Source organism: Pseudophryne corroboree, chromosome 6, assembly GCF_028390025.1.
Source record: "Pseudophryne corroboree isolate aPseCor3 chromosome 6, aPseCor3.hap2, whole genome shotgun sequence".
NCBI classification, from domain to species: Eukaryota; Metazoa; Chordata; class Amphibia; order Anura; family Myobatrachidae; genus Pseudophryne; species Pseudophryne corroboree.
In genome coordinates, this window is record NC_086449.1 from 118,279,553 (window position 1) to 118,292,777 (window position 13,225).

Below are 13,225 nucleotides of genomic sequence, written 5' to 3' on the forward strand. Positions count from 1 at the left end.
CCAAAATGCATCAGTGTTTTCTGCTGAGCCGAACAGGAGCAAGAGAGAGGATGAACAATGAAGAAATACATGTAACATAATAATATAACGAACAACTAGAAAGTTGAAATGACAACAGATAACAATCACCTTAACCTTTAAACAAGCAGGTGATAATGTGTACTATAAGTATAAACAGAACCTAACACAATACAGGTGAAACTGCTCTGGGTGGGTGTCCAGTGCCCCCCTGTGGATTCAAAGAAAAGGATTTATCTGGTAAGTGCCAAAATCCTATTTTCTTTTTCATCCACTTGGGGTCACTGGAGTACTCTTGGGACGTACCAAAGTTTCCCCCTTGGGTGGGAGAGCTGGTTGGCACCTGTAACAGTAGACGACCAAAGCTAGATGCTGAAGCCGCAAAAGTATCAAACTTGTAAAAGTGCACAAACATGTGCAGTGACAACCATGTAACCACACGGCAAAGTTATAGCGTGGAAGCCCCACGACCTGCTGCCCATGATGTTCCCACAGAACGCGTGGAATGTGCTGAAATAGATGCAGGTGGTTGTAAACGAGTATGAAAGTAAGCCTGATGAATGGTTAGCTTAATCAATCTAGCCAAATACTGTCTGAAAGCTGGCCAACCTATCTTGACAGCATTAGAGAGAACAAACAATGTATCTGTTTTATGTACTGTTGATGTTCGCGCTACATAAATGCGAAGCGCACAAACCACATTCAAAGTAGCTGGAGTTCCTGAACCTTGTGAGAAAGCAGGAACTACGATTGGTTGATTTATGTGAATAAAAAAAAGATACTACCTTTGGTAGAAAAGCAGGATTTGTCCGAATTTCCGCTCAGTTATCATGAAACACCACATACGGTGGTTTACATAACAATGCACCTAATTCTGAAACACACCTTGCCGAAGCTAAGGCTAGGAGAAAAACTGTTTTCTAAGTGAAAAACTAAACATCCACTTGTTGTAAGGGTTCAAAAAGTGAGGACTACATAAAGTCTAAAACTAGATTCAAGTCCCATGGAGATGTAGGTGGTATAAACGGAGGTTGAACTCTAAGGACACCTTGCAGGAACGTATGCACTGTTGGCAAAAGAGCCAAACGACACTGAAAGAAAATTGACAAAGCAGAACCTGCACCTTTTGTGTGGCTAAACGTAGTCCTCCATCTAATCCCTTCTGTAAAAATACGAAAAGATGGGATAACCTGAAAGATGTCGGAAACTTGCAAGCTTCACACCAACCAATATAAGCTCGCCATATGCTATGATAATGAGCTGCTGTAACTAGCTTTCTAGCACCTAACATGGTTGGTGTAACAGACTCTGGAATGCCCTATCGACTTAAAAAGAGCAGTATCAACAGCCAGCCCATCAAACGCAGCCGGGGTAAAGAGCGGACTCTGTTGAAGAAGGTCTGGATGTAGCGGAAGCGGCCGTGTATCATCTGCGAGTAGACTGCCAAGATCCGAGAACCACGCTCTCCGCAGCCAACGAGGCGCCACTAGTATGACGGTTGTGGACTCTTTTGATCCACTTTAGCAACCGAGGAAGCAGCGGAAATGGTGGAAATAGATATGGTTGTACGGCCACACTATTATGAGAGCATCCACTGCCACTGCCTTTGGATCTCTTGTTCTGGACACATACTGGGGTGTCTGATGATTTTGGCGAGATGCCATTAGATCCACCTGTGGGTAACCCCACCGCTGGCCTAACATCTGGGACACTGCTGGATGTAAAGCCCATTTTCCTGGATGAAAATCCTGACGACTGAGATAATCTGCTTCTTTAGTTGTCCACTCACGGAATTAACACTGCCGATAATTTCACTTGGTGATGCTCGGCCCAGTTGAGAATTCTAGCAACTTCTCGCATGGCCATGCAACTTCTGGACATTTATTGACAGTAATCTTGCTTGGTCTGACCATAGACACTGAAGCTCACAATGTAGGACTACTGCTCTCCAACCTCTGAGACTTGCATCTGCTGTTGGAATTATCCAGTTCCAGACCTTTTCCCCACGGTGAGATTTTTTTATTTGGAGCCACCAGAATAGTGATACTCTGGCTCTTGGAGACAACTGCACCATCTGATGAATTTGTAGATGAGAGCCTGACCACTGTGCGAGAAGATCTAGCTGAAAAGGACGTGAGTGAAATCTTCCAAACTGGAGTGCTTTGAAAGACGCCACCATCTTTCCTAACAGTCGAATGCACAAGTGCGCTGAGACAGTCCGTGGTTTGAGCACTAACTGCACTAGATGACGAATACTTTGTGCTTTCTCTTCTGGCAGATAAATGCGTTGATATACCGTATCCAGAATCATGCCTAGAAATTTAATTTGTTGCAACGGGACCAGGCTTGATTTTTTTTTGTTTTAAAGTTGACAAGCCAACCGTGCTGAACTAGTATATTGTACGTCAGTAAGGCATTTTGAAGGAGTATTTGTTGAGGCGAAGCCTTGATGAGAAGGTCGTCTAAGTACGGAACTATTATCACTACCAGGGATCTGAGATGAGCTATCACAGACTTCACTTTTGTGTATTCCCGAGGAGCTGATGAGAGGCCAAACGGTAGTGCCCGAAATTGATACTGGTTTTGTTGTACTGCAAACGTTAAGTACGCCTGATGCGGCGGCCAAATTGGAATGTGTAAATACGCATACTTGAGATCCAGCGACATCATGAATTCCTGTGATTTTAAACCTGCAATCCCTGACCGCAGGGATTCCATTTTAAATTTTTAGTAAGAGACGTACTGATTGAGCCCCTTTAGGTTTAATATCAGTGACCGAGCCGTCCGGCTCTGGTACTACAACAAGATTGTAATAGACCCTTGACCTGGTTGGTGCACAGGTACCTGATAAAACTGCTGAATCTACAAGAGACTGAATAGCAGTCTGCAGAACTGCCTTCTTGTCTGCTGACACAGGCACAGCTGTCTTGAAAAACCGCATCAGTGGTAGGCAATCGAACTAAATTGTGGATCCACCCATCTGTGGACGTGTGAAACTGAAACCACGCCAAGTGAAATGTTTGAACACATGCTACCACAACTGCAGATTCAAGATGGGCTGGAAGCCCGTCATGCCACTGGTTTGTCATCTGGCTTTGTGTCTTGACAACGGTTAGTGGTTTGTTGAACACGACGTACTCTACCACGTCTACTCTGTACGGTTGTTTCTCGAGCACGGCATCAAAAAGACTGAGGTCTAGAAAAATTGAACGCTGATCTAGCATATTGTCTTTTAGGAACTGGTGCGGGCAACAGTAGGAAAACAGACTTTCCCCTAGTAGCCTGAGAAATCCATTTGTCCCATTCAGGGCCAAATAACATATTGCCAGTATAAGGCAAACGCCTCTATTCCTCATTTTTGCAACCAAAGCCCCCGTCGGGACGTAATTAGTGAAGCTGAAAGCCGAGAACTAACCTGTCAGACATCCATAGAAGCCGTACCTAAATACTCAGCCGAGTAACAAATGTGATCGGCGAAAAGAATAATCTGGTGTGAGGAAAGACCCTGTTGCAGGCTTAACCCGAGTTGTGTCACCCATGCAACTACTGCCTTGTTAACCCAAACTCCAACTAAAATAGGTCTCAGCAACACTCCTGCTGCTGTATATATGGATTTTAACATGGCCTCCAGCTTACTCTCCGACGGGAATTTTAGCATCGTTGCAGCTGGGACTGGAATAGTTAATTTGAAAGTTTTGAAAACGGAATAATCCACTGTTGGTGCATTTTCCCATTTAGGTGTCATAACATGGAAAAGGGTAAACAGAAATCGCTTTGGCATAGAAAACGTATATCTGGATTTTTTCATGCCTACGCCAGCTGCTTATTAGGAGAATATGAAAAAGGAAAACACACAGTCGCCCTTTGTCTCTTAGCAAACAATGGGGCAGATGTATTAACCTGTAGAAGGCATAAGGAATTGATAAACCAGTGATAAATGCAAGGTGATAAATGCACCAGCCAATCAGCTCCAATATGTAAAGTTAGGAGCTGATTGGCTGGTGCATTTATCACCTTGCATTTATCACTGGTTTATCAGTTCCTTATGCCTTCTCCAGGTTAATACATCTGCCCCAATGTCTTAGTAAAATCTAGCAACTGGCGTACCGCTTTGAAGAGATCATCAATGGCCGGGCCTCATTGACCTTACTATCTGACTACTGGCCCAAATCACCCTCCTCATGTTTTTCCTGAGATACAAGACCTGACATTGAATTGTCAGAGGGTAAAATCATGGAATGCAATGCTAGAAATGTGGCTGCTCAGACGGCATTGACCTTGGGTGATCTTTGCAGCACACATAGATCGCGAGGCAGCTGACAACTCTGACGCAAAATCAGCCATCACACCTGCCATCATCGCCTAAGGAGGATCAGGGCAGACATCCATATTTGGACCCATATTTGCAAGACACACTGTGCAAGTGGAAGTTTCATCTCATAACACATTATCACAGACTAGCTGCTTCTTTTATTTTGCATTAGCTTTACTCATCTTGCACACAGACAGACAGCACAACAGTGAAACACAAGTCCGTACGACTCAGTAAAACCATATAACTGTAGTGTATATATACTGAGTGCACCACACTGTGGTACCCACTAAATGTGATGTTTGTGTTTACTGTGCAGCTTACTAACACCCCTGTCCCCTTCAGTGGCCGTGTGTTGTAGGACAAACACCAAATCCTGTAGGAAGAAGCAGGAAGTTAGTGTTAAAATGGCTTCTACACAATGTGCTTTTTTTTTTTTTTAATAATAGCCGGTTTTGCTTAACAATGCATTACACAAGTAACAATAGACCACTGTCTGCCTCTGGTGAGGGGAGCTGTTCACCCCCCAACTGCCTATTGCAGAGTGAGCGGGAGCCGACCGCCCGCTCACAGTGGGGAAGTGCAGTGCAGCAGCATAAGGAATCTCCCCCACACACAGTACACAGCGGTAGGCTGTGGAGAGCGTGCAATAGAAAAAAGCCGGGCACACTGAGCGGGGCAGCATGAGCTGACCCCCGCTATTACCTGCTGCCGGGAACCGGAGGCAACGACGGGCTTCTCAGCAAGCTCTGTCCTGCTCCCTCAGCCTAGGCTGGAATCAGCTTATGCTGAAGGTGGTCTATGGCAGGGCTTCTCTCCAAGCGCTGACAAGCCTTAGCTGCCTGCAACAGCACACACAGACCCAAGCCTCTTAATAAGCTGGGAAGGGCTGTGGTTAAAAATGAAAAATAAAAAAAGTCTGGAGTTCAGTCCAGAACGTGCTATCCTATGAAGGCGCAAAAAGCAGTGAGGCATCTTGGGGGTATGGATGGGAAGGAGGGTTACACATTGAAATATGCCTATCCCTGCTATCGCACTATCCATATCCCAAGAGTACTCCAGTGACCCCTAGTGGATGAAAAATAAATTACTACAAAGACATTTTTTGTGTACCCCAACTGCTGGAAAGACTTTCATTTGCTGAAAAACATTGCTATAATGTATCAACCAATAATAAAAATTACAAACAACCATCCACTTGACACCTTTCAAAGACCTCCCGTACTTCCCTTATGGCCACTAGCAGCCTTCTATATGCTCCTGCTTTCTCAGTTGTCATTTTTTGGGGTCCAAGATGATTATCCCATATTTTCATGCACTTCTCCCAGGTCACATTTTGCAGAAAAGTTGCACATTTCTAATTGTATATCTCATTTCTAGGCTGCGCGCATTCACACGATATATGACAGTTTCATGAAACATTCTCTCTGGTGTAAACTTGCTCCCAGTTGGACTGACCCCCATATGTAAGTAATATACTGAATGAAACATGAATAAATCACATATAGTGAAACACCATGTAACAGACCAGCGTCACAATCCTACTGACATCCACCTAAAGATCCAATGCGACTCTGTCCCCATCCCATATAGACGACAGGACTTGATCAATTATTTTAGATTTAATGGATGCCAGGGACTGACCCTTGTTCCTGGAGTGTTGTGTTAGTGGCTGGTCTGTGGATCTTTAGATTCGATTCTATCTCTCCCTGGTGTCTGAATGGCAAAATTGTGTGGGGCTGTTTTCATATAAATGTATGTGCTATTAATATAAGATATAAGGTACAAAGTAGTTACCATATAACTATATTCATGCTATGACATTGTAGCAAATACAGTATGTCACTTCTAGCTCACGTGTCCTGCACATCACATTTATATGTAGACATGTATTTATGTTTATGCTATTCAGCATCAGTGTAGGCAGTGTATTTCCCACATAAGTTGGATGTTGTACTTTTTACTTTTTCTTTACTGTGTATCCCTTGTAAAGTGGGGGGTGCACAAGTCAGTGTGCTGGTTTGCCTGGAAACCTGGCGGGTTGCTAGGGCTGGAACGTACCTAGCCAGTATCCTAGGAGACCGTGCTGTATACTCACATGGCTGCCAGTAACACGCAGTCAGTGTATGTCTACTTAAGTGGGCACGTTTTTAACATGTATTTGTTACTCTGATGAAAACGTACTGGTTATTGTGCTTTGGAACATTGTTTACATGCTGTGGTTTCAATATACGTGATTTATGCAAGGAATGACGACTATTTTTTGAATATTGATACCTCACTGAATCTTCATCCTCTAAGACACCAACTTGTCACTAGGCCACGTCCTCAAACTACTGATTTGAGTGAGGACTGTCACACATATACATAATTCCCAATTGGGCACTGGGAGGAGACAGAGGGATTATGAGACCGAGCTAAAAAGAATGTATACATCTACTGTAATCCCAGCTCCACAAGTGGCTTTAGTATAACACAGAGATAAAATAATAATAAATAAATATATATATATATATATATATATATATATATATATATATATATATATATATATATATATATATAGTGCAATATGCATATTATGCATTAATTAAAAAACACAAAAGGGAAATGGAGGATTACAGCACTTTTATGGGTAAAAAAAGAAAGTTAGCTAGTGATATTAATACCATCATACCCAACTAGTAAGCAGAAAAAGCGCAAATGAAAGAAAACTGCTTACTGTAACTTCTTCAATCTTATGTTATGTCAGTGTATGGGAACAGATACCTGTCTATCTCAATGCTTCATACACTACAATCATGTATTGTTATTCTCATTTAACACTACACTATGAGGTGGATTCAATTAGCCTTTGTGCATTTATCCGCCTATTACTGTAGGAGATTCTGTTCACATCTCCGTAGGTTGCGAGCAGAATCTGCCTTCAGCTGCTAATCCTTGGCAGCCATCGGGATCCATTCCGGTGGCTTCTGTGAATATTTTAATCTGCCCCACTAGATGAATTTCCCCTCTGTACTATTTTTCTTCTCCCCTTCTTACTTCTGGGCACTGACGTGGTAGGACAGGAGTCGAAAGTTACCATCCGGTGGGATAAAAGACAAGATCCGTTCTGATTCCCAACGCTTAAAGCGCACACAGGGGTGGAAACTGACATCATCAAGGAGACGAGGATTCTGGGAAAACAGAGACGCCAGGATGAAGACATCATATAGTGGGCGCAGACAGTGTTGCAGTTTTTATAAATAGAAATCTATGTTATACATATTTTAAAATATGAACATTCAATGTATATAATTTTAAAAACATCACTGTATCCAATTTTGATCTGCAATGTTTACATTTGATACAAAGTAAATACAATGTATCACATATTATCTAAAGAAAACACAAACAAAGGACATTGTTTCATTTATATGGGAGTAAAGTTCACACGTTTGGCTCACATTTTATGGGAGATTTAGATTTAGAGATTATAAAGAGTCCTTTTCTATAAACAGTATGAGAGCTATTGCTGTTCAAAAAAAGTCAGTGATATAAATGTAATCTCTAAGCACCACCTACAGGCTATGACAGGTACTACAGCAACCAAAGTATTTTCATGCTTCACGTAATAATTATAATAATCGTGAAGATCCACTTGTAATTGGCCAACTACAAATGCAGGACTGATTCAGATAGGGTTTTTTTCTGTTGAACCAACATATATTATGCTGGTGTGTATTTTACATGTGATGTTGTTTATAATTTTACATAAGATGTTGTTTATAATTTAAAGTTTTATTGATTCCCAGGAGCGCATGCATATTATGCAAGCAAAGCAAATTGTTAAAGTCAATTGGTTGCTATGGACAATACTACTATGTTTCATTTTTAGAAGCGTAAATCTACCCCTTAGAACTGAAATGTAAAAACCTTTTGTGTGTGTCTGCACCATTCACCATCTAACTTACCATAAAGGACAGTGTTAAGTCAGGCATGCCGCTAAGCTTCACACAAGCGTCGATCACACCCTGAATCTCAGCTGTAACGGTGCATCCTACGAGAAGGGAGGGAGAATTATCATCACCGACCTCATCAATTAAGGAAAATTGTAATCACAAGTCAGTTCTGCAGATGGAACTTAACGGATGCAACTTGCAATTTTTCATATTGCGCATGTGTACTGTCCGGACACACACAACTGAGCGACTATGGGCGATTCAGAGTCCTGTGCATCTCATCCGCATCTTCGATGGTGGCTGACTGGGTGTAACTGGGCGCTTCCACGTAAATGGAGGACGTTTCTTGGGCATGTAAGAATTGAGCATACACAAAGATCCATTTGAATCCAGATTGATTTCTTGCACCAGATTTAGGGCTGGTGGAATTATACTTGATAGTGCTGACAGCTACATTAGCCAGTAGATGGATGGGGGCAGCATGGTCACATAGATCAATGCAACCCTGAATACCGGTGACAATTGTTTCCGAACAAGTAATGTGGCCGACCTGCATGCATTATGAATCAGGCTCATTGTTGTGAAGCCCCATCACTAATTGCTATTGGCTAGGGCTAATATCAATTACCAAGAGACAGACCGGTACTGGGAGACTGATATATAGACTGGGATGTGTTCTGCCATTATTCATATATCTGACTGTATAACCTGAAGGAAGATGTATTAGCGGCACATAATACATCATACTCCTATGGTTACCTACATATCTATTGCTAACACAACCGTAATTCCTTTTAGGGGGAAGGAAGATGATTCTATTTATGGAATGGTTTCACCTCAGCATTGGTCACTTGTGTATGAGAACAGCTCTGCTAGCCAGGATGTTCTAGGTATCTGAACCAGCCACCTGATTTATCAATAATAGCATCTATCTCTTCTATGACATCAAAGTAGGCCTCGTTGTTGGTATACTTCACTCCAGTTCTTCTCCATGGAACCACCGAGAGTTGCCCTGTGGGGAGCTGGTCACCCACATTGGAGCTGCCTGCAAAACAAAACACTTAAGTTAAAACAAACTTACAAGAAATAATTCCACTCTTTCATGAATGTCAGTGTATTGCACAATGTCTTCCCCAACTTTACTTCCCACACTGAATTATAAGTCAATAGTGGCCAGAGAATTGGGAAGAGAAAGTTGTACATTCTGAAAGAACAGGAGGGGGGAGGGGTGTATACGAAACAAGACACAGCCGATCGTCTGCCCAGAGGCATAGGAGACCTATACACTGGATTAATTTCACCGGAGCGGACACAGTTCTTACATGACGTTAGACATTTCACTCCAAAAATGTAATTGTTATTACAGATTGAAGAAAAACGTGCTCCTCCCTCGTGGATGATTTTAACTTTCCAGATAAATTAGGATAATGACACTAGTGGTTCAGGCAAAGAAAAACAATGTTACGCTATGTTATTAAACAGAAAGTTTCACAAGGTGTAGAAGAACCCACCAGAGTGCTGCGCTAGGGCTCCATACAAGCTCACAGAACAGATACTGGGCAGGATGTACTAAGCATCGCATCTGTAATGTGATACATCCCACCACTATTAACGCTGGTATGCAAAGGACAGTCCTCTTGATAAGAGCTGTCCTTTGCGATAGAACGACTTCCGGGTTAAAAACCCGCGAGCCCTTCTGCGCATGCACAGAGTGCCGCACGCTACCACTGGCGGTGCAGGGATTGGATCCCTCTCCGGCACCATGCGTAAAAGAAGCCCATAGGCTTCTATTGCGTAACGCCATATAAATATGGTGTTACCAACCGGGACCAAGCTCCAGAATGTATCACATTCCGAAGCTTGGTACCTGTGGGAAATGCCAACAAATTCCCAAAACAGCAGTTTTCGGATTTTTGGCTGCATTTTCCTTTTAGTACATCCTGCCCACTGTATCTAATGTACAGGTGATGAAGTGACCACAACACGGTAACATTTCATAAAACCCTTTGTGAGTAATCTACAAAAACTTAGAGATTTTAGAAAGGGTGACAAATAATAAGAGAAGCACTGAAGCTCCTAGTCTGGGACAATGTTCTCTTATATAAAGGCAGGGAGCAAACTGAAGGTTTTTTTTTTTCTTTAAATATGTAAACATGGTAGAAAGTAATTACTGTACTATACGGCAGCAACATTTCTAGGTAAGGGCAACCCATGTGGTTATGTAAGAAAGTATTCAACGTAATAAGGGGGAGCATTTAATTTGCTACATCTAGACGAGAGTAATGGGGGGAGGAAATTATATTCAATTCAAAAACATCTTTAAGTTCCTTTAAATCCATCGTCTGAAACTGCCAAAGACGCGGCAGCTATGAAAAAGTGCTACATAGTAAATATGGCCCTTAAGGTTCACCGTGGAGATAAAATAATATAAAACTAAAGTCCGGTTAGTAAATGCTGAAGATTGCAAATTGGAAAACATAGAGTCTAATTGCAGACAGTTTTCTCACACGGGGTCCGATTCTGAGTTGTGCATGCAACAGCGTTCCTTGGCAGTCGCCCAACTGTGAGTTTATGCAAATGGTCTACAAAGTCCTCCCCTTGTGTACATCCGTGTGGCTGAAAGTGCAAGGACTGAGAGGTTCACTTTTAGTTCCCATGCACGCCGTAACAGTGATTGGTGCAGCCTTATATGCCACCGTCAGTCAGTCCATGGACTCTTGCCTCAGCCCTATGGCATGTGCAGTGTCTCCATCTGACCATGTCTTCCTATGCCTGCAGCTGTTTGCTGAGAATGCAGCCACTTGCATCGACACTCCCATAACCCACCCACTGAGTGGGTCTGGAGCACCCATCACTTATATTACCACCTCAATCTATCACAACAGCACCTGTGGGTAACGCATGCCCTGCAGGAGCTACCTGAAATTCTCGCACATGTGCAGTTACAAATAATCAACCAAATACATGAAGATCGGCATTGCGTTTGGCTGTGATTTAGGGTCATATATAGCAAGAGGAATAAATCTGTCAATACAGGGGGTGGAAATGTATGAAGTGAGTGGAGAAGTGAACCAGTGGAGAAGTTGCCCATGGCAACAAATCAGCTTTGAGGTGGCACTTATCAAGTGCATTCTATAAAAGTATAGGTAGCAGCTGATTGGTTGCCATGGGAACTTCTCTCCACTGGCTCACTTCTCCACTCTTTTCACAGCTTCATATATCTCCCCCATAGTCCCTAAATGACAACGTAGGAAACCTGTAGAAGATGATGTGTAAGTTGATCTGTCTTAACTGTTTTATAACTATATTCACAAAAGGAGGATGAAATGATAGGAAATAGGTTGCTTAGCAATAGTCAATGTACAACATGGAACGATGGACCTGTGAGGGTAAATTCAGCTGTTATTTGAAAAGATCCTAGAAATTATTCTAGCAAATGACTTGATCGCGCAGTGTCAGAGTAGTATCATGAGCCAATCAGGACCAAATGACGGTATTAGTTTAATTAGAAGACAAGTTTGAATCTGGATCATTGTAGGGAAACTGAATTTTGCAAAAGCAGCCAATACTGTTCCACGTAACAGTCTCTAATATGAGTACTAGGTCTAAAAGAAAAGAGTATGTACATGGGCAGAGGACAGGAGAGAGTACGAAGGACAGTAATGAATGAACTATATATAAAGATAGACTAAAGTTATTACCAGTGCCCCAAAAGAATCCATATTGGATTCTGTCTGTTTCAGTCTTTTTATATTAATGTAAACATATTTCCTGAAGACTTTAAGCTACGCAAGATCAACTGGATAGTAACTTTCCATAGAACAGATAAATAGTGTGCACCAAAGCCATGGTAATAACTATGCTACTTACAGAAAATAAATGGGGCCATTCCGAGTTGATTGTAGCCGTGCTAAATTTAGCAAATTTAGCTGGCCGGGAGAACCTCCTCGCTGCCCGGGCCACCGCGGCCCGCTTCCCCCCAACAGTCTGGCCACACCTGCGTTGGCCGGACCGTGCCCCCTGAACGGCGACTTAACGCCGCCGACCAGCCCCCTCCCGCCCAGCGAACGCCTCTGCCTGTCCGCCTCCCCCCCCCCCCCCCCCCAACGGTCTGGCCACACCTGCATTGGCCGGACCGCGCCCCCTAAACGGCGACTTAACGCCGCCGTCCAGCCCCCTCCCGCCCAGCGACCGCCTCTGCTGTCAATCAGGCAGAGGCGATCGCTACAAAACAACGGCCTTTGGCCATCCAGCATGCGCCGGCGCATGCGCAGGTCCGACCCGATCGCTGCGATAAACTGCAGCGAGCGATCGGGTCAGAATGACCCCCAAAATACAAATGCCGAAAACAGAGATGAAGATAAGAGGACAGTAGCTGAAATTACAATTTTTCAATTGTAATCTTTCCTGGCTCTCAGACTGAGACAAGTGTCTCTTATAGCTCCGGCATCTCCCCAACTATCATCATCCTCGTTTATAAAGAAAGTGCAGCAGCGCTGAGGAGTCAGTGCAACAGAAGAGGGACATACAGCACTATTTTGGTGAAGAAGATTCAGACCGGCCACTGAGGGGTAAATTTACTAAAGCTTCTAAAACAGAGAATTGGTGAGGTTGCCCATAGCAGCCAATCAGATGCGGTCTATCATTTTCTAAAAGGCAATAGAGAAATGATGGACAGCATCTCATTGGTTGCTATGTGCAACATCTCAAATTCTGTTTTAGGGGGTCATTCAGAGATGATCACTCGCTAGCAACTTTTTGCTGCGCTGCGATCAGATAGTCGCCGCCTATGGGGGAGTGTATTTTAGCTTTGCAAGTGTGCAAACTCCTGTGCAGCCAACGGCACAAAAAAAGTTTTTTTGCAGTTTCTGAATAGCTCTGGATTTACACAGCCGCTGTGATCACTTCAGCCTATCTGGTCCCGGAATTGACGTCAGACACCCGCCCTGCAAAC

The 13,225-nt window shown here is 43.2% G+C and overlaps 1 protein-coding gene across 1 annotated transcript in view; it reads right to left on the bottom strand.

The window, feature by feature from the left end:
* The window catches only part of AP3M2 (adaptor related protein complex 3 subunit mu 2), a 54,290-nt gene that overhangs the window by 20,043 nt on the left and 21,022 nt on the right, over nucleotides 1-13,225 (bottom strand). Inside the window, exons 4-6 of the mRNA XM_063931750.1 lie at nucleotides 9,179-9,316; nucleotides 8,284-8,369; nucleotides 7,373-7,506 (exon numbers count right to left, since the gene is read on the bottom strand). Of these exons, the coding sequence (XP_063787820.1) occupies nucleotides 7,373-7,506; nucleotides 8,284-8,369; nucleotides 9,179-9,316 (358 nt within the window). The remainder of the gene's footprint in view (nucleotides 1-7,372; nucleotides 7,507-8,283; nucleotides 8,370-9,178; nucleotides 9,317-13,225) is intronic.